Source organism: Galleria mellonella, unplaced genomic scaffold (genome assembly GCF_026898425.1).
Source record: "Galleria mellonella isolate WM207_F2 unplaced genomic scaffold, CSIRO_AGI_GalMel_v1 utg1260, whole genome shotgun sequence".
NCBI classification, from domain to species: domain Eukaryota; kingdom Metazoa; phylum Arthropoda; class Insecta; order Lepidoptera; family Pyralidae; genus Galleria; species Galleria mellonella.
Window position 1 is genome coordinate 278,515 of NW_026441985.1, and position 26,691 is coordinate 305,205.

A 26,691-nucleotide genomic window follows, 5' to 3' on the forward strand; every position below is an offset into this window, starting at 1 on the left:
AATTTATAGCTACGTTATTCGCATTGACATCTGAAGGCAACTTTAACTTTAAAGTTGGGATTTTCTTTAACTTGTTTCTTATAAGTTTGCTATCGGACCGCAGTGGATACTGAGATAAGTCAATTATATAGACAATTTCCAGAGATGTATAGTTTTTATACTGTTCAATTCAATATAAGTTCGGAGACTAAAGTTATATTAACCAGAGGGAGACTTTGTACAAGTCGTTTGCTTGGGTACCTCTGTCTCATTCGTGTTTCAACCGTAAAGCAGTTGTGTTTGCATGGCTATGTTCCGTTTTGAACGGTGGGATATGGCGTGAATTTACAGGGTACAGAGGAATTACACCTGAGTCCTCAGGAATAGTAACGCATGGGGGTATCATGGGCGAAACAGTATACTCTGTTATGTCTGCTCATGTTTATAGGCGACAATTACCACTTTCCATCAGGTGGGCCGACAGCTTTTTTGCCATTCTAAGTTGTAAAAAAAAACCTAGTTGGTAAAGCCGTCCTAAAGCGATCCGATACGGCTTCGCACGAGTAGATAGAATTTTCGAAAATCTATACATACATATAATAAAAAAAAAATTGTCACCTTTACACAAATGTTTGAACCTATGTTTTTTATACAATTTAGAATGGAATGTTATATTTTGGAATTCCATATCACTGGTTAGTTGCTTACAATTGTTTTGTTTAATACTGCTATCATTAAGGAAAGTCGTAGAATCTTTACTAATAATAGTCAATTGGAGGGGGGATGTTAGTAATGCAGATTACCAGTCCCTTTGCTAGTAAATACCCTATCACCTCTCACTGGTGCCCCACCAGCGTATACTTGCCGTTAGCGTAGGCGAGAAGTACCAGTCCATTATCATCCATTAAAAAAAAATATAGATAATCTTTAAATGTTGGTAATCGCTCGCATACAAATTGTCCTAGAATTAATAACAATATTTTTATCAACTTATTCCTTATATATGTAGTCCAAGGAGCCAGAAATAAAATTCCTTTTTACACAAGCGATTCAACTTTATATAATTGCAAAATTTAAATCTTAGAAAAATAATCGTAGGAGCATACACACTCGTTCACTTGTCGTCCATCTTCCCACTTTCACTTTTCCAACCGTTTCTCACTTCACTCCACATCTGTCATTCTTCCTCGTATTCCAATCTATGCATACAACATTCACTTTTAACATACGTTCCGTTTCATACCAATCCCACATATATTTTTATTTTTTTACAATTACTTAAGTTTCTTATATACATATAAGAAACTTAAGTAATTGTAAAAAAATAAAATAACAGTTTTTGTTTCGTCATCATCATCATCATCATCATCTCGGCCATTATCCGTCCACTGCTGAACATAGGCCTCCCTTATAGTCAGTGAACGCAGGTGGATTAAGATCCATCATCTATTATCAAGTCTTCGAGCTATGTGACCAATCCATTGACACTTCAGCTTGCTTATAGTATAAAAAAAATACATTTGTTGGAAGACATTGAGGAAGGCTATACTTATAACCTTTTTCAATGCCTTCCAAGTGTTTAATCATGAAGGAAAGGAATTATTAATAATGGGATCTAACTGACCCATTGCTAGAAATAGACCCTAACAGGTCGACTTCCACATGGTTCTCCCTGGAAACCATCGTGATTAATTCTAATGAAATTCATCACAATGGGCTAACTGATCTACTTTCATCGTCACCTATCATCCCACACTGGCGCTCCACCAGCGTATATCGATAGCACTAGCGGGGTAACCATTCTATAATCATCGTCATCCGTCATTCCTACCCTTATCCCAATTATTATTTGGGGTCGGCATAATTTTCCTTTTCCGTTCTTCTCTATTCCCAGTCATTTCCGCATTCACTCCCATTCTGGCCATATCGTCTTTCACACAGTCCATCCATGTCTTTTTAGGCCTTCCTCTGCACTTATAGCCATCTATTATCATTTACCATTCTATTTTCATTCTATTATCATCTATTAAAAAAAAAACAGTTCAATCAAAATGGCTTCATGTTGATAACAGTAATAATCATATTTCTATTAATAAGCACAATTTTAAATCTATATTAGGCATTATCTTTTATAGTACTCCTTTTACAGGCGATTTAAATAATCCATACAATTCGATAAGCTGCTTATTAGATTTGCCGTGTGACTTCACATTGCGTATGTCTGTCCGTCTGTTGATGTGGACGCGGGCGCCTTCGATACCCGACCACGATTTGGCTACTGCGACCAGCTTGCTCCACGGCATTGGCCACTCTCCACGGAGAAACTAAAAGCAATAATTAAATATTAACAAAAAAGTCTTTATTTAGTAGTACATAAGAGTAATACTGTGTAATGGTGGGAAAGGAATTGTTAGTAATGGGGCTAATTGACCCATTGCCAGCAATACACCCTATCAGGTCGACCTCCACGCGGTTTCTCCTGGAAACTATCGTGATTAATTCTAGTGGAATTCGTCACGATGGGCTAACTATTTGTTTTTGGTAATTATCCTGGCTGACAAATAAAGTACAGCCTATATCATTACTAAATCTAGAGATTTGAATTTGGAACATAACTTTATTTTACAACTTAAGCATACGCAAAGAACGGATTTTTTAAAATGTCAACTTAAAGGGTGGTGAGGGAAACGATTTCATGCGTGCAAAGCCACGTGCAATAGCTAGTTATAAAATAATCACCTGATCGAAAGGTCTCCGTCCAATGTGAAACATTATGTACAATAATGGTGCCTTGCTCATTGGCACTTCGGAGTCGCTTGCATCTTGTATGCCCAACTCCTTGTATATCCTCTCTGAATGCAACTGAAGGTGGTTGTAGATCACCTAGAACAAATATTTTGAAATTACAAGTATCTATGTAAATTATTTAAGTATTTAATAATATGTATATATTTCATATGTATTAGTTTATCCATATGTATTAAAAGTAATGTTTATGTATTATATGTGTATTTCTTATGTGTATATTATATTTATATTGTGTATTGCCTTAATGTGCTACTACAATTGTCACATATTTTTCACCACATCTGCCCTTCGTACGCTTTCTGTTTTTACCCAATGGTTAGCTGGTAGAGAATGCCATATGGCATTAAGTTCGCCATTTGTACAAAATTTTATTTTGCAATAAAGAATAAATAAAAAATAAATAAATAAATATTATCTAAATCCAGACGAATTATTACTTTTTTCTATAATTAAAAAAATTCATGTGGTTCATATAAAAAACTCCGTTGTCGCTTCTACGAAATAATCTTTCCCGTAGGAATTTTTGAAATAATATGTGAATAAAAAAGAATTAGTTTCAGTTTAAAAGGACTGATTAAACGGTACAGTTTATATACATTTTGACATTTTAAAATAAATAAATAAGCATCAGGAAAGCAAACTACCCAATTTTTTCTTTCATTTTTGTTAAGGAATTTCGCGACTAGCTTTTGGTCACAACAATATAACAGTAGTTTGCTCTTTTGAAGGCACGCATGATGGGAACAAAATGTTTTTTCTTTTATGCATTTTGCTTTTTTTATATAAATATATTCTTCTATCTCTTTTTTGCATATATCTATCTCCGTCTATCGTCGTTTTTTTTTTGTGCTGGAAGTAATGCAAATAAATTATATCCATTGCTAGCAATATATCCTATCAGGTCGACCTCCATTCGGTTCCACTGGCCTGCCTTCTTTCTCGCTTATGATCCCTCACTAGTGCCCTGCCAGTGTATACCGACAGCGCAGGCGTGTTCACTATTTTACCCATTAAAAGAATTCAATACGATTTCCCCATTAGATACTTGCCACCTTGATTCGATCGAATATCGATCAATCGAATCAATCTATTAATCATCTAAAATTTACTCTGAGACTATCTCTTCCAGGTGAAGTCATCAGTATTTGACTTGTCAGTGCCGCTGCGTCGCTTGATCGTTCTGCATTCGCTCCTGGCACATCACCCTATAATAAACGTATGAAATAAATTAATTAAAAAAAAAAACTAAACAACATAATAAATACAAAACTAATAACTGTGGATAAATCGTAAGATATAGACATATACTGTGTGTATGCATTTTAATTCACTAGCTATTTCCCGCGGCTTCGTCCACACACATTAAGTATCCTATGTTTTAGGACATAGGAGTTTAATAATGAAAAAATATGGCACATGGGTATTATAAGACAGGATATAACCTACCCATGTACCAAATTTTATTTAAATCCGTTCAATAGTTTTTGCGTGAAAGAGTAACAAACACCTATTGACCCATCATCACAATCTTTCGCATTTATAATATTATTAATAGGAGTACAATATAACTACTTGTAAAGATCCTTGAGTGGCGACCACGTACGGGTAAACGCAGTGTAGGACAACCCCCCACTAGATGGAGTGACGACCTGAAATGCGTTGCAGGGAGTCAGTGGATGCACGTAGCTCAGGACCGTTCTTTATGGCAGTCTATAAGGGAGGCTTATGTCCAACAGTGGACGGATAATGGCTGAAATGATGATAATGAATATAACTACTTATTACCTATTTACGTTTCTTTTCCCCTTTTATTTTTTTTACTAGACTGAACCCGCGACATCATCCGTGTACTCACATTTAAAGATGGAATAATATTATATCTTTACCTCAACCAAACATTGATTATTTATTATTTACTAGCTCTTACCCGAGACTTTGGTCCTTCTGGCCGGACTGTGTTCACTAACCAAGATAAAAAGTAGCCTTTGTCCTTCTCCATCCCATATGACACATTTGTACCGAATTTTATAATTATTTCTTATATCGTTTAAGTGTTATGGAGGTATTAAACAAACAAACTTTTATATTTACAATATTAATAAGGTAAGCGTTACTAGTACCCTTTACCAACCTCTTGAAATAACTCCGCGAACTCGGGAAAGTCTTCCAGGCCGAACTGGCTGGATATAGTGAAGGTCTTCTTAGACTGAGCGACTAGTTGCTCTATCTCTTGCGTGTGCTTGTCGTCTTCATCTATGGAGCATAACGCTTCGGCTACAGCAAGGGCTATGGACGATGGCGTACTATGGGTCGCATCAAAACTTATGGAGCTAGATGTAGCTGGAAAAATTTGAATGTTTATTTTTAAACATTTTCAAATGTTTAAAACATTTTTTTTTTTTTTTTTTATACAACTTAGAATGGCAAACAAGCTGACGGCCCACCTGATGGAAAGTGGTAACCGTTGCCTATAGACATGAGCAGTAGCATGGATATAACAGAGTTTTTTTTTTATACAACTTAGAATGGCAAACAAGCTGACAGTCCACCTGATGGAAAGTGGTTACCGTCGCCTATAGACATGTGCAGTACTATGGCCATAACAGAGTATACTGTTTCGCCCATGATACCCCCATGCAATGCACCCTTTAAACCGAAACACCACCATGCAAATACAACTGCTCCATGGTAGAAACACAAATGGGACAGAGGTACCCAAACAAACGACTTTTGTAAAAAGTCTCCCTCCCATTCTATGCCGGGACACACACGGCGATATATATAAATTCTTTATTTAGTTTGAATTAGTCGAAATAGCAAGCAAGCTGACGAGCCATCTGATGAAAAACAATACGTGTTATTAAAATTTATTTCATGAACTCACTTGTATTGGCCAGGCTGACGATTCTCACATGTTTTTTGGGTTTGTTTGATCCAGCACTCATTGTATGAGGTTGTCCGTTAACAGCTGATGTCGCTGTAAATAATATTACGCAAATTAATAAATATATATTATTGTTGAGATGGATGGATCGAGAAATAGACAACAAAAGAGAGTGACAGAAGAAATCAGAGAGGGGATACAATATGGCGTGCGCTGGAATCTTCCCAAAGCGATAATAGATGGCGCTGCGTGTTCCCTTTACATAAATATGATTATTAAATTTAACTTAATTAAAACAATTATAAATAAATATTAATCAATATTCTTATAATATTAATGGTATTTAAAGCACAGTTATGTACAAACACTACTGCAAGAGTGGCGACATCTGGCTGCTGACAAGTTTTAAGGCACTTTTCCAGTTCTTTGTAAATACAAAAAAAAGAACATAGACAATATATATTATGTGTTACTTTTATGCTAGTGTGAAACAAAGACTATTCAGTTTTGGGAAAAATCACTCACCAACTTTTTCTTTCATCCCCTCTACTTTTGCCCAATTTTGCATTTCTTCGTAAGTTACAGTTATAAGCATTTGCAACAGCACACTGCCCCCCACAGGGTTGATGTGGGAGGGTAAACTCTTTTCCAACATGGAACATACGTTCACAAACGTACGGGGAATGCAATCTAGAGATCTTGATATACACGTCAAACAGAGAGACATCGTCTAAAAACATAAAGACATTAATTAAAAAAAAATCATTAAAAGAAACTATTTTGTAATACTTAATATGACTGATTCCCATATATATCGATTGATTCGTAAATTGTAAGTACAATTCGTACCACTAGATGGCGTTGTATAAAAAATAAACATGACATAAGGTAGCAAAGGCCAAATTTCCAATCTTGATTATATATGAAACCTTAAGTTAAAAAGTAAGTATCATGTTGATTCACGCTAATCATCGAAACTGTTTAACCGATTTTAATAAAAAAGATATTTTATACCGAATCAGTTCAATTTAGTACAAGAAAAAGAAAATTACTTACCTGATACATAGAGGCCCCGCTCTGTATAGCATTCACTAATATTCGTGGTAAGAACTGAAGAACTGATCCAACTAATGACAAAATTCCAGCGAGCCATGGTGGCCTTCTATCGCACCAGACCTACAATTATTAATGTATTAAATATTCATATCTATGGGAATTTTTGTCTTTTTCTCAATGTCCTCTACCCAAAGGTTGTCTGAAAGAGATTGCTTAGCGACAAGGTCGCCTTATGTATCACTTCTCATTAATATTTACTATATTTGTTATTTCTCTTTTTACTTGGTGCAATAAAGTGTAAATAAATAAATAAATTTTAAGATGATTATATATGATGATGATGACGATGATCATATCATCATATCAGCCTTTAACTGTCCACTGCTGAACATAAGCCTCCTCTTGGGGTGTTATGTTCGTAGTTGCCATGCTTAACAGACGAATTGGCAACCGCAGTCTGGTTTTAGAGATGTTTTAAGAGGGACGCTGTTGCCTACCCCTCACCCTCCCTTAGTCAGTTCTTACGACACCCACGGAAAAAGTCACGGTGGTCTTTTCTGTGCCGGGACCACTGGACCAGATAATGATAGTATATTGTACTAAATGAAAAAAAAAAAGTTGAAAAATGAACAATCGGAATATCCTCTAAACCAGAAAAAAAGACACTAACATCATGCAAATATCGTGAAGAGAACAAGACCAAATAAGTATTAGATTTCTGACCTGTCGTTTGTCCAAACACGCAGACCAATCTCTCCCAGAGATTTCGAGCGCGTAGCAAAGTGTAGACTTTAGTTCTGATTTACTGCCGATTGATGCCAAAATATAGGTCAATGCTCCCGCAGCTCTAGCATACTCTTCCCCAGCTACAAAATATAGTTAAATAACAATCTTTAATAATAATGGTTCAGTAAGCTATAAAATTGACGTGTAGTCCCAGCATACAATGAGCCATTTATTCCTTTCCTGTGGGTATCGTTTTATTATATATATGTTTATAGACATGGTCCAACTAGCCTAACTTCATACTTACCTATCATATTTTACTGATACCATGTTACCGAAAGATGGAATAACAACCACTCTTTGGAATCAACTTCCAGCAGCAGTATTTCCGAACCGATACAACATCATACCCTTCAAGAAAAGAGCATATTCCTTTTTAAAAGCCTGGATCCGCACCTACAATGCCGTTGGTGTTGTGGGTGATCATAGGCGGCGGTAGTCACTTACTATCAGGTGAGCCGCATGCTCGTTTGCCCCCTGTGTTGTAAAAAAAAAGTGGATTTGCTAATCCATTAATAAGTATAAATAAAAATGTCCTCCCTCCCATAACGTGAATGTTCTATGTTTATTACCGAGCAGAAAGACTCTATAGATTACCTACGTTAACCCTTCTTTGCATAATGGTGGAAATTCCCATCATAATTTGAATATCCAAAAATTATATAAAAGAACGAGTTTAAGTTGATCGTGTCTGGATACCTTTTAAATGTCCATTGCAGAAAAAAAAAACATAGCTGTCAAATTTATTTCTTTAACCATTTGTCCTTTAACTCTGAACATGAATTATATCACTTTGATTTATTTCGCCAATAAAAAAAATAATGCAAAGAAGGGTTAACATGGCACCCCTTCCAACTTTTAACTTCACCATGTGTGCCCATATACAGACGTGGTGTTCTGTTTGTGTTTGTGAGGAAACGTCTTCAGTAGCAGCCCAGCCAGAGGAGTATTATACTCCTTGGTCGAAACCTTCTAAGAGAGGTAGGGCATAGCGGGACTCTCGCTCATAAACGGAACCGCCCGCCTGGGGAAGGACCTCCACCTTGCAGAAGTTCGCAGCCAAACAACGCTGTTTTTATAGCGTTGTGTTCCTGCGGTGAGTAAGGTATCCAGTTCCATCTTGGGGAGGGGTTGTGCCGATATCGGAGGGACCAGGTGTTTTAATACTGTCTTTGTGCTGGGCAGACGCGAAGTGCTGACGCGGCGTTCAGGGAGACCCGGTGAAACGGTTGCTCGCTGGCCGCCCGCAGGTTGTTGGGTTCCCGAACCCAGGGATTACCTAATCTCCGCCCTGGGAGGCTGAACCGCCGCCTGTGCATAATCCCTGGTGTGGTAGTCATGCCGGAGGAGGAGACCGGAGTGGACCCGGCTACTACATCAGTGGGGGGACCGGGGGCCCTTCCGGCCGCCGCGTCGGTAATTTGCACAACCTGTTTAGCGCAGGGACGGAGTGGACACCACTTTGTTCCTTTGATATCGGCACAATCTTTCCCTATTAACCTCCAAATACCCTAACACTTTATGGCCAGATCTAAAAAAAATAGACGTTACACAGCGGCACCCTCATCCACATTTACAGTGGACTTCTGCAATATCAGAGGTATTCATTCTAACATCAACGCAATTCACTGTCATCTCGAAACTGCGAAGCCGACTCTGTTATTCCTCACCGAGACGCAGATATCATGTCCGGCTGATACATCTTACTATACCCCGGTTACAAACTCGAGCATAAATTTGTTCGTCATGCCGGGGTTTGTATGTATATCCGGACGGATGTCTGTTACCGCCGTCTCCATGGCCTTGAAGACAGAGACCTGTCAGTATTATGGATACGTGTGGATTACGGGAGCCACACTCGTATTTACGCGTGCCTTTACAGGTCTCACAGCGGTGATCTGGACACTTTCCGTCTTTTTGAGCACCTGCAAACGACGATTGATAAGGTTCTCGAGCAGTACCCTTCTGCGGAGTTAGTGATACTTGGAGACTTTAATGCTCACCACTCCGAGTGGCTTTGTTCTCGGTCCACTAACTGCGCGGGAAAAGCTGCTCATGAATTTGCTCTTACCTATGGATTCTCTCAGCTGGTTCATTCTCCAACGAGAATACCAGATATAGAGAACCATACAAGCTCCTTGCTGGACCTTCTGCTGACAACACACCCGGATGGATACACCGTCAGAGTGGATGCGCCAATTGGCTCATCCGACCATTGTCTTATCCGGGCTGATGTCCCCAACACTCGACCTGATCCACCCCGTCCTATTGGACGACGTCGCGTGTGGCACTTTAAGTCAGCAAACTGGGATGGATTGCGAGAATTTTATGCATCGTACCCGTGGAAGCAGCTTTGTTTTGCATCACATGATCCTAACGACTGCGCAATTGCCGTTAGCGAGGCTATCATTGAAGGTATGAAGCTATTTATCCCCAACCCGCTAGTGGCAATGGGATCGAAGAAGCGTCCGTGGTTTAACCGGTCTTGTAAGAAAGCCAGATTTGCTCAGCAAGCTGCATACAAGGCTTGGACTACGGCTCGCACTAACTCTGATCCTGGAATCAGTGATGCAAAGCGGAAATTAAATGCTGCTATGCAGTAAGAGAGTAAAAGCCAAATTTGAATTTGTGGGCAGAATTGGTAGGCGACTATCAAGCCTTCCTTCTGGTAATCGTGCTTTCTGGTCGCTTGCTAAAGCTGCCCAAGGAAACTTTTGTCAGTCGTCTTTTCCACCACTTCGGAAACCGAAATCCATACAGTGCTAAAGAGAAAGCCGACTTATTTGGCATTCTCTTTGCCTCTAACTCAACTATGGACGAAGGTAATTCTGTACCACCTACCATCTTGTGTTGCGGAAGCTCCATGCCGGAAATTACTATAACACAATGTAAAGTCCGGCGGGAGTTACTATCCTTAGATGTTCATAAGTCGAGTGGGCCAGACGGTATACCGGCAGTGGTCCTAAAGCAGTGTGCTCCGGAATTGTGTCCTGTACTAACGCGTCTCTTCACGATCTCGTACTCCACAGGGCAATTTCCTTCGACATGGAAGACCACCCTTGTACATCCTGTACCTAAAAAGGGCGATAAGTCGGACCCTTCAAATTACAGACCGATTGCGATCGCTTCCCTTCTCTCTAAGGTGATGGAGCGTATAGTTAACGTACAGCTGTTAAAATACCTAGAGGATCACGATTTATTGAGTGACCGCCAATATGGCTTTCGCCATAGTCGCTCAACTGGTGACCTCTTGGTATATCTTACGCACCGATGGGCATCAGCCATTGAGAGTCAGGGTGAGGCGCTCGCTGTCAGTCTCGATATTGCAAAGGCATTTGACCGGGTCTGGCATCGGGGTCTTCTATCGAAATTGCCCTACTATGGACTTCCCGACAGCCTCTGTAAATGGGTCGCCAGTTTTTTTATCCGGCAGACGTATAAAAACCGTTATAGATGGTTGCTGCTCCGATAGCATGGATATTAACGCTGGCGTCCCGCAGGGCTCTGTGCTGTCCCCAACGCTGTTTCTACTGCATATTAATTATGTTAACCTTCGATAGCATTCATTGTTATGCGGATGACAGCACCGGGGATGCCCTTTATACGGGTCGTACCAATGTCTCCCGTTCCATCGTGGAGAACAATCGTGAACAGCTTGTGTCTGAAATCGAGAGAACACTAACTGGAGTCTCTGATTGGGGACGACAAAACTTGGTCCAATTTAACCCCTCTAAGACACAAGCTTGCGCGTTCACCGCTAAGAAAACCCCATTTGCTGTGGCCCCACAGTTCCAAGGCACGTCTCTTAACATCTCTAAAAGCATTGGGATCCTTGGTGTCGACATCTCTAGTGACGTACAGTTCCGTAACCTCGAAGATAAGGTGAAGCTGGCATCTAAAAAACTCGGTGTGCTCAATAGAGCGAAGCATTACTTCACGCCGGATCAACGATTAATGCTTTACAATTTATGTATTGCTGTCACTTATGGGCGGGAGCACCTAGATACCAGCTTGAACCCTTCGACTCAGTGCAACGGCGAGCTATGAGAATTGTCGATGATCCCATGCTTGCAAGCGGTATTGAACCCTTAAGTCTTAGGAGAGATTTTGCCTCACTCTGCGTGTTCTACCGCTTATACAACGGATTGTGCTCAGAGGAATTGTTCAATATGATGCCTACGGCCACTTTCTATCATCGTACGGCTCGCCATCGACAGGGAGTTCACCCTCATACCTTACAGCCTAAATGGTCGCGTACAACGCGGTTTCAGAGATGCTTTCTCCCACGAACACTCAGGTTATGGAATGAGCTCCCTGCCGAGGTTTTCCCGAGAGACTACAGCATGGGGTTCTTCTAAAAGGGGGTAAAGAGGTTTCTTCAGGGTCGGCAACGCGCGCGTAATACCTCTGGTATTGCAGGCGTTCATAGGCTACGGTAACCGCTTACCATCAGGTGGGCCGTATGCTTGTTTGCCACCACAGTGGTATAAAAAAAAAAAAAAACCTTCTACTCACACATTTTTTAATTCTTTAGATTTTAGAGAGAACATGTCATGTTATCACAGACAATTTACATAGAAGGGCGAACAAGCTAAGGGTATACCTGATTGAAAGTGATACCGGTCATCTATAGACGTAAACAGTACAAAAAAAATTATTACTAAATACACAAGTATGTGTGCTCCATTTGTTAGGGAAATTTGTGTGGTGGTTTCCCCATTTACCTTCCACACCGTGGTACACCAGCCAGAGTTACCTGTCTGCTGATATCTGGTCAAAGGCCCTTCCCAAAATAATTTCTTCGGCCCTCTGCCAGTACTAGCGCTGCCACTGGCCAACGTTAGGGAAAGACCTATTAGATGGCGGTCGTTTGACGCCATGTCACAACGCTGAAAATCGTAATGAGTGGCAAGAGCTCCACTGACAAGAGCGCAGGTTTTAAATAGGATAGATAGATAGACACTGGTATGGTGGTAAAAAAAATTAAGTGCCCATGTATTGCCAATCCATTCTTTAAACAAGAAGAAATATTTCTAGCAATAAACAACACTAACCGTTGTTATCTTGTTTAAATTTACAAAACCCATCAGCCGTGCATAAAAAGCCATCGCATTTCCTCTGTTTTCCATCCACACTGTACCATAATCCGTTCGCTGGCCACCGCGAGTTATCAATCGAGCTGTGCCTCACGGCGTGTATTAGTAACATCCGGGATAAATGACATTGACGCATCATTAGCGCCTGAAAATAATATAGATAAAGATTTGGAATTAATTTACTTAACTAATGACAAAACCAATTATTTATATTTAAAAACTAAACTACTAAACCGATTTTGATAAAATTTCTATTAGATCATTCTGACAGATAAAAATCTTTTCAGATAAAAACAGAATTTTTCAAATCGGTTTAACAATGTTGAAGATTTGAGGTAACAAACATAAATCTTCTTTTTTTAAAGTCGTTTGAAAAGTTGGAGGTTCCCAACTCGTCTGTATTTCTTTTTGTGGTATTACACGATTAAGTTGCTAATTTAAAAAAAAAGGTTTGATGATTCTTTTTGCAATTAACAGGATGTGATCGATCGAGTGTCCTATATCTACAAAATTCCGCATTCTAAATTAACTTTATCCCAGTTAAATATATGAAATTAAAGAAATTAAGAAATACAAATAAGAAATTAAGCTACATTTTTTATGGGTGAAAAGTTTCCAAACAGTCTTGCAGGAATCATGACTTTTTTTCTAGACGATAATGGAATAGCAACTCTGCCTACGCTATCGGTATACGCTAACGAGGCACCAGTGAGAGATGATAAGTGAGGATGAAGGCAGGTCGGTTAGCCCACAGTGACGAATTTAACAAGGATTAATCACGATTGTTTCCAGGAAGTATGGAATTGGAATGGTTTCCGATTAAGCACTAGACTGAGATATTTTTACTAATATTATAAATGTGAAAGTAAATCTGTTTGTTACCTCTTGGTGTCTTAACGGCTTAACCAATCACTATGAAATTTGGTATATACATACTATAAGGTATGGTGAAGGACCTAGGTTACTTTTTATCGCAGTCACGCGGACAAAGTCGCAGGTAAATGCTAGTGTTGTAATAAAACTTCCATACCTTGACCACTAAAGGCCAAGACGGCTGGGGTTGTGCTAACAGCACTAACAGCTCCAATCCTATTCCAGTCTTGTCTGGTAACTCTTGCGTGGTCAATCTGACGTCATCTAGATTATTAGCGAAGAGATTTGGACTAACGAATATGAACCACGGGTACGGGCTGTTTTTGGTCGATTCAGTCACTTCCTGGTCTTTGAATACCTGTAAATCAAATTTGTTTGATATTTAAAGGCAAAAGAAAAAAGGAGTAAGAATTAAAAAGGAGTTATGAAAGTCTGGTTTACACTATCCCAAGAGACTAAGGTCACTAATTCTATTTTGATCGATACAAAATGAGTTCTAATGCAATTTGTGCATAAAATCGTTAACTATAAATGTATCAATTTGTGATTACTTGACACTTTAATGGCTGAACCAAATGTCATGAAATTTCTATGTATAAATGGATATTTTGATCGTAATCAAGTGGACGATGTCACGGGTACATTCAGTACCTACATATATAAATATAAATAATAAATAAATAATACGTAAACACAGCGATCGAAAAGGACAAAATAGATCTTTGAGCTGGATTATCATTTACACAGAATCGATAAGTATTCTAAATATGTATCTTATGTAATGCATTTGTATTTTCTATTGCATATTTTTTTAAAGAAAATTCACATCTCCTCTCTTAAAGAGAGCAGATGGCAAACTAACCCCCAACAGAAGCACAGTCGACCGGTGTTCAGTGCCTCAGAGAGAGAAATCGACTTAGTATGCTCGACAGTATCTAAGATCACCGCTTTCTGCATCTTTTTCGGGAATGAGTCGCCTCAAAATCTCAATGGTCTGAGATGTTATTCCAGACTTATTATTTACTGACCTGACCAAGAAACCAATTTAGACCCATAATTGAATGTGCCCACCATCGTGTCACAAAGGTCGTCTAATATAGCTATATTATGATCCCTACTATTATTTACGCGAGTATGGCGCCCCCTGGTGTCCAATTACTACGTCGGATCCACTATACACGAAACGTCTGATATGGTTTACTGTACAGTAGCATAGTACATAGTCCTGCCCTCTACATCGTCTTATATCAATGCTTTCGGCGAAAACGAATCTTAAACATGTGATGCTAATTTGTGTCTTATTACCTGATGAATAAAGTGCAGTTCAGCTCCTCTGTATACCAAACATTTGAACAGTTCATTACATTTAGCGTGGACATCCCTGACGTCTCTTGTTTGTTGCTTCACCTCCAAACCGGCCAAGTCTGAACCGTTGGTGCATATCGATGGCAACAGTTGCGCAACGCATAGTAAAATGTTTAGGATGTCATTTAAAAGCAGCGGTGTTGTTGATTCGGTTGTATTCGTCTGAAATAACATAGATATAGTTTTTTTTTAAATGTAGCAGTCATATTTTTAATTTTTTTTGTCCAAATTGTATTAAGATGTAAACTGATTGAACAATAAACCTTCTCCTGAGTCTGAGTATCGTAAAAGGCGACCACGAAAACTTAATTTTCGAGGAATGGGCAGCAGCGTCCCTCTTAAAACATCATCGGAACCTGACAGCGGTTGCGAACCTACCTACTATGCGTGGCAACTACTAGTTAAACCGCCCAATAAGGGAAGGCCTATGTTCAGCAGTGGACAGATAACGACTGATATAATAATAATTAAAAGAGAACTTCAGAATATAAAAATAGGCTTTCAAACCCATGGTAAGTACGTAAATGAACTGTCTAACTTACTGTAATATACATACACGTTACTATATTTTGTCTCTCTTACATTACCAATATATATATATATATATATATATATATATATATATATATATATATATTTATATATATATTACGAGAATTAATCTTTTACCTGGGACGCCATATATTGTGCTGAAAATCACCGTAATGTCTTAACAAGCTGACCATAGGTCTAGTTTATAGAACATTGCGACACAGACACGCATACACTTGCACTTATTTGTATAACTTTAAATTTAGACTTCATCTGACCAGGTACGTGCTTTTTTATATTTACTATTTTTTTTTTCCTTTCTTTTTGTTTTGGCTTGTATCTAATATTGTTACACTTAGTTTTTTTTTTTTTTATATATTTATTTATATAAACTTCAATGCACAGTGTAAATCTATGTACATTTGGCGAACATAACCCCAGACGATGTTTTATTTATGTTACTGTGTGAGTCGCATGTGTCTATGAATAAATAAATTTTTACTTCCTTTCCTTTTCACGTCATTATTTAATGACGTGAAAAGGAAAGGAAGTAAATAATAATAAAATTATATATTATATATAATAATAATATTAAAATTAATAGTTTTACAAGTATTATATTTACCTGGCAGTATCTGACAGTCAATATAGTTAACGTTTCATTGAGCATTCCTGCGAAAATTCTCTGCGCCATCCTTGGCGGGACTGTGTCCCACAAATCTTTTCTACTCCCTGTAACATGTGATGTGTGTGTATTTTAATAAATATATATATATATATATAAATATATAATCAAAGTTATAGTAATACATAGACTATCCTATATCATACCAGAGGGAGACTTTGTACAAAATTCGATTGTTTGGGTACCTCTGTCCCATTCGTGTTTCTACCGTGAAGCAGTTGTTTGCATGGCTGTGTTTCGATTTGAAGGGTGGGATATGGCGTGAATTTACATGGTACAGAGGAATAACATCTGAGTCCTCAGGAATGACAACACATGGGGGGTATCATGGGCGGAACAGTATACTTTGTTATATCCATGGTACTGCTCATGTCTATAGGCGATGGTTACCACTTTCCATCAGGTGAGCCGTCAATTTGTTTGCCATTCTACGTTGTATAAAAAAAAAACATCGGTGGAGACTCCGTAAAGGACAATAGATGAAAAGGAATTCATATTACTTGAACTACCAGAATTCCCAGACAAAGGACTGTGTAAAAATCAACTTGACAGGGTATATTCCTCTGTACCCAATAATTTTACTATCATATCACATTCTCCAAATCAAAAACAACCATAATAGTTTGTCGTCAAAGTCTTAAATGAGACATCGGGGTTTATAACATGTCTAGAAGATAACTAACCATTCATATAAAGCCACCAGCCCTGCACGGAAGGAGTGCCGGCCTGGTGGACAGTCCTCGTGTTCCCATCGATGGGCCTCCCGCCCGAGTCCTGCAGGATGTACAGCGACAACACCCGGTTGTGCAAATCCAGTACCCGCTCGGCGACAGCTTCAGACATCGTCACGTAGCGCTTGTAACAGGCCTAGAATATACATATATCATTTTCATCATCATTCAGCCGTCAACTGTCTGCAGCTCTGCTGGATTTAGTCCTCCCCGTCTTGGAGGGTTTGTCAATATATACTGTTTTTTTTTAATGAATGATAATGGTATGGTAGCCCCACCGGTACTATCGGTATACACCGGCGGGGCACCAATGAGGAATAATAGGTGAGGATGAAGCAGGTCAGTTAGCCCACCGTAACGAATCTAACAATAAATCAATCACGATGGTTTCCAGAGCGAACCACGAGGAAGTCGACCTGACGGAGTATATTGCTAGCAACGGGGCTACTAATCTCCATTACTAACAATCCCTTCTCCCCCAATATTTGCTGGTTAGGCCACCAATAAACACTGTGTTGTCACATAAAAATGTGGCATATTTTCTCGTGAGTGTCGTAAGAGGAGACTAAGAAATTTATAACATCAATAAAGCTTGTGGTTTTTAATCTGCCTGCCAAGCGTAGCAACCACTGGCAAAGCCTCCCAAGCCCTATGTCCTAGTTAACGGCAGATATGGTAATGATGATGTATTATATATGTTATTCTTACAAAAATATAAACAAATTCTAGGTTACAAGGTAGAAAATTATTTTTTATTTATCTCATACATTACCTGCAAAGAAGACACCCTCTCAGGACTGCCCATGTCCTCGGCATGTTGTACATAGCAGAAGAGACTGTTCTTCAGTAGGGCTGCCGCTCCTAACGTGGCGGTTAGTACTGGAAGGTCGGCATGGTCGAGCGCTTCTTGCACCAACATATGTAGATGTTCTATCAGAGCATAATATACGTTATTACCAGAGAGAAAAAGTATAAAGTTAATTAATAAAGATTTTTGTCTTGCATATTAATTCTGCTACTAAACAGCTTGCTTACATACAGGGTTGCGATTTGAGATATGACAATGGATTTCCAAAATTGTCTACGTTAACTTGGCAAGCCTCTTCAACTTTTAACTTCAATGTGTGTGACCTTATACAGACGTGGTGCTCTGTTTGTAGTTGTGAGGAGACGTCTTCATTCCTTGGTCAAAATCTTGTAAATATTGTTACTCATATATTTTTAGTTCTTTGGTTTTTGGAGGAGCGTGCCATATTATCCTAGACAATCTATACTTTTAAAAATAACAGAATTCAGAGTCAACCTTTGGGACCGTTTCTATTATACTCTTTTATTTAATATAGAAATACAAGGACATGATTTCACTATTGCCCATTATCATATTCTTCAATAAAATCAAGAGTTTTATTATGATAATTAAGGTGTCTGATATATGTCTCATGGCTATTTACATTTAAAATGTAAACGTAAATAAATCGAAAGTATAAGTAAGGTATTTATTACTCCATAGCAGCGTCTATCTACATACCAAATTTTGAATCAAATCCATTCAGCAGTTTAAGAGGGATTGAGTAACAAACCTCCAAAACTCAATTTGTAAAATACTTTCGTATCTTATTAATATTATAAATGCTCAAAATTAAAAAGGATGAATGAATGATTGAATATTTGTTACTCTTTCATGCAAAAACTTTTAAAGAGGCTTGAATGAAATCTGATACACAGGTGGAATATATCCCAAGTTAACTCATAAGATACTTTATGTACTGATCACGCGGTCTAAGTCGTGAAATATAGCTAGTTTATAATATTAGTAGCAGCACAAATATATACTTCATATCATACCTAGTAATAAGTTACTGGATTTGATGGCCAGCTGAACAAACTTGTCAGGGTCCGAAGTCTTCGCCACGCCGCTATCGCGGTTGTCATCATCTTCAGTCATGACAAACATTCCCGATCCATGCCTGTTTAAATAAAATGCTTATTTATAACAAACCTTTGCTCGGGATTTCATATGTATAGATATCGGAAATAAGCAAGTATATATATGTAAACGTAATTAGAAAAACATGTCTAAATACATCTAGTGTTTAGACATGTTTTTTAAATCTCTGAACCACAAACTAGGAGCCAATAACTGTATTGAGAGACTGTTCCTTCCTTATGACGTCACAATATTTAAAGTTTATACAAAACCTTTTTATACTCTAGAATATTGATCATAATCGTCATTGTAACTGGATATATTCTATACTTACAAAAGAGTATTTTTTTTTTATATTAATAGAACCGCAGGTATTATCCATAATCTATGATATGAATTGTCTAATAAACATATATATAGTACAAGTTCTGCTTAGTTTGGGACTAGATGGCGTTATGCTGTGTTTCATTATATTAATTAATATTTATTCATAACACCTTAGACCTCACTTCAGAAGCGAAAAGAATCACACACAAATGATGTCATTTATTATATTATGATATTGAATTGTATAATAGAATTACTGGAATGCTATAGAGAACTCCTCTTCAAGCCATAGGACTATTTTCACCGCCGCAAAAGAAGCATTCCTTGGAAAGTCCAATCTACCTCCCACCACACCTGGGCACACAGTTTCTGATAATACAGTCTGATTTTTCTGGAACACAAAGGGAGAGAATTATTTATATTTAAGAGCATGATACCGGATTTGACAACGTTTATATTATTTGTTAATTTCCAAAAAAAAATATAAAAAAAAATTATAACATCTTTTAACATTTACGCAAAGATTTTTCTCTGAAGTCCATTTTATACTTATCTAAGTATTTATTTGATTTCTATTAGATATGACATATATGTCGTAGTATTTTTCATATTTTAATTTTATATGAAAAATCAATAAATTTTTTATTTAATTTAATAAATTCATCATCTAATTGCCTTTATGCTATGAACTAGAAAGTTTCGGGCAAAAAATCCGAAACTACATATACGTGGTTTTTAGTAAGAAAAAAACAATAAAGTAGACCACTTAGTCTAGATGGGTTATTTAAGACAAAATACACACTAGATTTTAAGTTATATCTTGCGGAATACTCCTGTGAAAACCACATTCAATTTGGTGCAGTAGTTTTTGCATGATATTAGAACAAACATACAGACAGATAGTTAGTTTCATTTATAAATATTAGTACAATAAATTCATTTTGGGTCGGCGTAATATCTTTTGTGGCTTGGAACCGTTACTTATAACAGTCTACGGAGGAGGTCTATGTCCAACAGTAGACAGAGAACGACATATAATGAAGATGATGTGATATCTTTTCTTGTTCGTCTTCATTTGCAGTGACAACATAGCTAGACTATGTCAAGAATGACATTTCACACAGTCCATTCCTTTTTGGATTTCTTTATATAGTTATAATCATTTATATCTAAGGAATCATTATTATAAAATTATTAATGACATGTACTCACCTGATAATATTCCAAATCTCTTTGCAACAAAATGGGGATACGATCCATAATATTTCCATCTTCAATGACCTCCATTTTAATTATTTATAATGTTTTAGCGATGTGTACACAAATAGGTATTAATGCAAAATATTACTTGACTATAAATATTTTTATTGGATATTTTACGACAAATAGCATACGAATACTTAGTCCTGAAATGAAACACTTTAAATATAAAACATAAAACTATTAGCAAACAAAATCTATTAACAACTTAGTACTTAATAAATTATCAACAAATTATATTATTATAGACACACTTGCCTATTTTGTATTCACTAAATACTATTAATCTTCCAAAAAAACCTTTAAAAAATAAATAAGTTTAGGTTTATATATCAACTTACACGTAAGCATTATTTATAAACACAGATAAGAAGTTCACTGTTAATACATAAAGTATTCTAGCAGTATTTATTTTCCTCTTTATTTATATTTTAATTTAAATAAAACACAAAATATAGAATTAGAAATTAAACAGACGAAGGAGCTACGCGAAAGAAATTATGTAATACAGACATGGACTGAAGCTAAACATCAGAGTAGAATTTATTGATTAAATTAGTACCAGGTATTTGGCTGGTACGAAATGTATTCGCATCTATTCGGTTCAGTAGGACACATTATTTTTTACTCAACTTTAAATGGCAACAAGCTGACGGCCCATCTGGTGGAAAGTAGTAACCGTCGCCTATAGACATGAGCAGTACCACGGACACAACAGAGTACACTGTTTCGCCCATGATACCTCCAATACGTTGCCATTTCTGAGGACTCGGATGTTATTCCTCTGTACTCGGTAAATTCACTGCCATATCCCACCATTTATATTCATGTATATATTCATATATATGAATAGCCAATTTATTATAAGGTACTGTCAGTAATGGGACCTAACAGCTCCATTGCTAATAATATAGCCTATCAACTCCACACGGCTCTCTCTGTAAATCATCGTAGTTAATTATTGTGGAACTCGTCACGTTGGGCTCTTACGACACTCACGAGAAAAAATGCCACATAAAAACACAGAGTTTATTGGTGGCCTAACCAGCAAATATTGGGGGGAGAAGAGATTGTTAGTAATGGGGATTAGTAGCCCCGTTGCTAGCAATATACTCCGTCAGGTCGACCTCCTCGTAGTTCGCTCTGGAAACCATCGTGATTGATTTATTGTTAGATTCGTTACGGTGGGCTAACTGACCTGCTTCAGGGGGGAAGGGATTGTTAGTAATGAAGTTTGACAGCCCTATTGCTAGCAATATGCCTTATTAGGTCGACCTCCACATGGTTCCCCCTGGAAACCATCGTGAACAATTCTTGTTGAATTCGTCACGATGGGCTAACTGACCTACTTCATCTGCTCACCTATCACCCCTCACTGGTGCCCCGCCAACGTATACCGATAGTGCAAGCGAGGTTACCATTCCATTATCATCCATAAAAAATACATCCATTACAATAGGTAACCAATAGATATTACGAGTAGCTATTTACATTGTGTTCTCTCTGCCTACTTTACTAAACAACTGACTTGAAGTTATAGATACCTCCTTTTTTTAAAAAAAATGTCAAATATCCGTAAATTTATTAACCTTTGAAGTGGATATTTATTCGATTTCTTTTTTAAATGAAAAAATTAACAAACAACATTTAGTTGATTAAAATAAAGTTGTAATGAATTGTCTTAAATAATACTATATATAGAATTCCAATTTTTATATAAATTATAGTTATAAAAAAATATAGTTATAAATAAATTACAGTTATAAAAAATTTACCACATATGATAAATAAGCTAAATTCCCTAGATAAAACTGTTATAACTGTCCATGATTATAGTGACGATATTAAAAAGAAATAAAAAAAAAAACAAACAAAAATGTTCTAAAAATTTACTTACAAAATAAACAACACTATTTCTAACAAATCTGATAACAAATAAAATGCATCTTTTAGTTACAATTAACAATCAATGTATTATTAACATTTATAATTGTTAAAACAAATAATAGTAGGTATAACTAGAGTAATATTAAAATCGGTAATTATTCACAATGATATTCAAGAAATTTTTGGTTATACATTACACTAACAGATGGCGCTGTAATATATTGCACTTTGAGATACACATAAACCTCATACTTTAATAATACACCTCTATATATATGTACTTTACAGAATGTCCATCAAATTCTGGTGTTCACCTTGTCGAGTTACTTATATAGATATGCAACAATATTTACAGGTTTTGGCAATTGGTGTTCATTAATTTTACATTGACTGTATACCAGAATTTATTCAAACTAGACTATGAGCACAATTTTTGAAATCCACTTTGTTTTCTACTATTTTAGATATTTCATCTTGAAGTAATCTATGTAGTGACACACCATCATGTCTGTACACCCAATAACCTCCATTCTTTGGAATTAAATCATAGCGTTTCGGTCCAGACACAGGAGAACTCAGCCATATTTGTTTATTAGGAGATTGTCTATTGATTACATAAGTGCCATAGTCTGCACCAAGAAATACAGTTAACACTCCATCCTGAAATTAAAAAAAAATCCTTTAACTATTTTTATATATATCTTTGCATGACAATTAAATAGTCCACCTGAAGGAAGTTATAATTGTCCCCTATACACATGAATAGCACCATAAACATAACAGAAAACACTATAATATTCATGGTACCTCTTATAGTATGCCACTCCTGTGTATAAAGATATTTTTTATACAATAAAATGTAATGAAAACCTGTGTTAATGGTATTTGCACCATCATTAAAGGTATATATTGATAACCAGTATGGATGAACTGTAGCAGGATGGACCACATGGAGTGCAAGCTAACAGAGTAAATGTAATCCTCCTATCAAGTTCAGTCCAGGATGCTGGAACTTCCTTTGTGTAGGACACATTTTATGGGCAACTCTTTCTCATATCAAGTTGCCCAATTATGGAACAAACTCCCTTTTTACACACAAGAGAGTCCTATTACCTCTTTCAAGAAAATGTTGTAATTACATTTTCTTTCTCTTGAGTCATAATCTTAATTTTTAAATTATCTGATTGAACTGTCAAATCTTAAAGCATTTAACTATGTTTCTAATGTAGGTAGTATATTTATTTATTTTAACACTTATTGTATAAGTAGGTGGGTGTTATATTTATTTATAGTATATGTATTTATGTAATATTTTATTATATATTTTAATATTTCATTTAATTTTATATTTATTTATGTATCAGTGATAATAGTAATTTCTATACTGAATATTAATAATTGTAGCACTTTACACCAGAGGGAGACTTTGTACAAAAGTCGATTGCTTGGGTACCTCTGTCTCATTCGTGTTTCTACCGTGAAGCAGTTGTGTTTGCATGGCTGTGTTTTGGTTTGAAGGGTGGGATATGGCGTGAATTTACTGGGTACAGTGGAATAACACCTGAGTCCTCAGGAATGGCAATGCATGGGGGTATCATGGGCGAAACAGTATACTCTGTTATGTCCATGGTACTGCTCATGTCTATAGGCAACGGTTACCACTTTCCATCAGGTGGGCCGTCAGCTTGTTTGCCATTCTAAGTTGCATAAAAAAAAAAATTTTAGCTGCCCACTAATGACATTCTTTCCAACTGTATTGGATTGACTGGAAAAGATCTCTGTCAGAGGGAAGTCCACCCTTGCTCACAACATTTATAAATGTATTAACAATGTAATTTACAAGTGCAATAAAGAATATATATAAAATTACTAGCAATGGGGACAGAGGACCCAACTGTTAACAATCATCCCCCAATCATACAACACAGCTGTGCATTGACTTGTCTTTCACAAGTACACAGATTTATTCATGTAGATGACTTTGAACAAGGTTTCTATCTGATTATGTAATTTTAGTTGGGTAAAATACTCTCAACTTATCACTTTCTTTTTACCACTGTGATAGAGGCATATATTGTGCCTGAGGGTACTTTAAAATATCCAGTCTTGTTTTATGTCAGGGGAGTGAACATGCATTTTTTCACAAATTCAACATTACATGGCTATTACACATTAGGTGGCAAACAAGCATATGTCCACCTGATAGTAAGTGGTTTACATAGCCTATGAACACCTGCAATACCAGGGGTATTACACATATGTTACGATCCCGAAGAAACCTTTTTATGGCAAGAAATCTTTATGATTTGATTTATCTTATTAATATTCTAAATATGAAAGTGAGTAGTTTACTTCTTAATGCCTTAATAGGTCACGCGATAATTATGAAATTCAATATATATGTACTATTTTAAATGGAGAAGGGTATAAGGCTAGTTTTTATTCTGGATGATTAAGTCACACAGAGGAAGTTGTATGTTACAGTATACAGTTATTTATACACAGACATACTGCAAGTGTTTATGACATAATAATAAACAATAAAGATAATCTGTGACAGTAGACATTTTGACTGTTCAAATGTAAAAGAAATTTATTGAGATTTTTTAAGTCCAAAATCTATCACAGTCATGTCTTCAAAAAAGGGGTAAAGAGGTTTCTTCAAGGTCAGCAATGCAAATTTCAGAAATGCCCCTAGTATTGCAGGTGTCCATAGATTATAGTAACTGCTTACTATCAAGTTGGCCGTCTGCTTGTTTATCACCTCAGTTGCATAAAATTCAATGCTTAAACATGTAACATTTCAGTAATTTTTTTCTCTTCATTATAATAACCTTTCACTCATACCTTACTACATAAATAACCTAGACGCATATGCCTTTATGTTTATTTATATAGCTACAAAAGTGTTAATGTATTTCATAATGATTACAAATACACATCAATTATTAATTCATGAAGGTACTTTTCATAAATAACTTACACTATAGGTAACATCAGCACCCTTCAAATTTGATGATTGTTCCACTAATTCTTCAAAATATTCACACAAAGACTCTAAAGTTTCATTACAAATCTCCTCGAAATCTGCGGGATTCACCGGTGGTGGTGATTCAACGTTCTTACTCGCCGAAAATAACCGGAGACAAGGATTGTTAATTACAGATTGTAACTTCGAAACTTGTGAATATTGACGGACTATCACATAAGGGCGACTATAAATTTGTTTACGCACCAACCATCGGTTAAAACGTACTATATTTTTAAACATTTTGTAAGAATTATTAAAGTATTTCAGTTAACCAAAATTAGAAGAGCATTTTTTGTTGACCGATAGATTTGATATAAGGACGTATTATGACAATTGAATGACAGCTAGATAGAATAGCTCAAGGAACAGCTGACGGCACTAGTGTTGTGCGTTATAGATTATTATAATTGTTTGTATTTGTGTTGAAATGATAATTATTTAAAATAGATAAAAAAGGAGATTATTATTTTATATTAATAATTTTAGTGGTGAATTAAAAAAAAAAGACAAGTTCATATTAATGTAAAATACTGTATTGGTAATAACTAATTCTTTAGTAATATTTTAAATGAAAAAAAAAAAAAATTAGTTGTCTAGTAATTTCAAATTATGAAATGTTTACGAAATAACTTTTGTCCGTAGAAACCATTTTAGAATATTAATAGTATTTTAATGTAGTATAAGATATAATACTTATCGATTTTATTCATTTTTTCCCAAATAAGTCATTTTAGAGAACAATAAGATTACTTAAAAGTAAGAACAATAAAATGAAAAGAATAATAAGTTTTAAGAAGAAACAGAAGACTTAAATTTTAATGACAATTTTTTAGGTTATGTACATATTTGTACAAAGAATTTAACTGTCAATGAAATCACGAACTATTATTTTAAAGCATATTATCTATTGGGAAAAGATGCTTAAGGATAAGGTACATATATCTGTTAAGTCTTTACCTAATATATGATGTCAATAAACTTTGAAATTTGTATTGGGTTTAAAATCACTTTAACAGAATTTGTTTTTATAGTTGATAAAGGCAAACAAAAAAATATAAAGCGTCTTGATTATGATTTTATCTTTATTTGTTTATTAACATTATCGATAATGGAAACTTAGATACTGAATCACTATTACTAAAATCTGCTGTTATTTTGACAGTTGATGCTGTATTTAGACGTTGACATTGACAATATCGTTTTTGAATAATGGGTAAGACAAAAACTCTATTTTACTAAACCAATTTTATTTTGCTGCTATCATTTTAATTTTATATCGAAAAAAAGGAGAAAAATATATTGGTTATTTAGCTGTTTTAATAAATATACAGAAAGTAAAACCGGCACCACTATTAATAGCGTAAACATCAGTTTGTTCGTCAATATTACCTGGTCAGAATCACTAGCAATGTACAAAGATTTTTGTTCCTGTAATTATTAAGACTGAAATTTATTATTATTATCA

General features: G+C 36.2%; 2 protein-coding genes across 2 annotated transcripts; both read right to left on the bottom strand.

Annotated features, from left to right (window-relative positions):
* Positions 1 to 2,019: 2,019 nt before the first annotated feature.
* On the bottom strand, positions 2,020 to 20,667 carry LOC113517891 (uncharacterized). Its single transcript, XM_052900094.1, has 18 exons — positions 20,650 to 20,667; positions 20,261 to 20,454; positions 19,306 to 19,439; positions 18,640 to 18,761; positions 17,567 to 17,724; positions 16,747 to 16,930; positions 16,004 to 16,110; positions 14,788 to 15,009; positions 13,640 to 13,840; positions 12,568 to 12,754; positions 7,451 to 7,593; positions 6,728 to 6,847; positions 6,197 to 6,401; positions 5,672 to 5,764; positions 4,919 to 5,127; positions 3,897 to 3,992; positions 2,719 to 2,862; positions 2,020 to 2,303 (listed from the first exon to the last, which is right to left on the bottom strand). Exons 2-18 carry the CDS (start codon positions 20,333 to 20,335, stop codon positions 2,109 to 2,111), a joined length of 2,595 nt encoding a protein of 864 aa, XP_052756054.1. The 5' UTR covers positions 20,336 to 20,454; positions 20,650 to 20,667; the 3' UTR covers positions 2,020 to 2,108.
* A 1,516-nt stretch (positions 20,668 to 22,183) lies between these two features.
* LOC128201861 (frataxin homolog, mitochondrial) lies at positions 22,184 to 25,573 on the bottom strand. The gene is made up of 2 exons (XM_052900098.1): positions 25,179 to 25,573; positions 22,184 to 22,855 (listed from the first exon to the last, which is right to left on the bottom strand). The coding sequence occupies exons 1-2, from the start codon at positions 25,464 to 25,466 to the stop codon at positions 22,604 to 22,606; spliced, it is 540 nt and encodes a 179-aa protein (XP_052756058.1). The 5' UTR covers positions 25,467 to 25,573; the 3' UTR covers positions 22,184 to 22,603.
* Between the last annotated feature and the right edge of the window lie 1,118 nt (positions 25,574 to 26,691).

Excerpts from the sequence above, each read along its gene's own strand:
- LOC113517891 (XM_052900094.1), bottom strand. The coding sequence starts at position 20,335 with ATGGAGGTCATTGAAGATGGAAATATTATGGATCGTATCCCCATTTTG. Across the intron at positions 17,725-18,639 it reads ATCCAGTAACTTATTACTAG|AACATCTACATATGTTGGTG; the intron begins GTATGATATGAA and ends ATGCTCTGATAG. Across the intron at positions 6,402-6,727 it reads GCGGGGCCTCTATGTATCAG|ACGATGTCTCTCTGTTTGAC; the intron begins GTAAGTAATTTT and ends TTATGTTTTTAG.
- LOC128201861 (XM_052900098.1), bottom strand. The coding sequence starts at position 25,466 with ATGTTTAAAAATATAGTACGTTTTAACCGATGGTTGGTGCGTAAACAA. Across the intron at positions 22,856-25,178 it reads GTGCTGATGTTACCTATAGT|GATGGAGTGTTAACTGTATT; the intron begins GTAAGTTATTTA and ends TTTTAATTTCAG.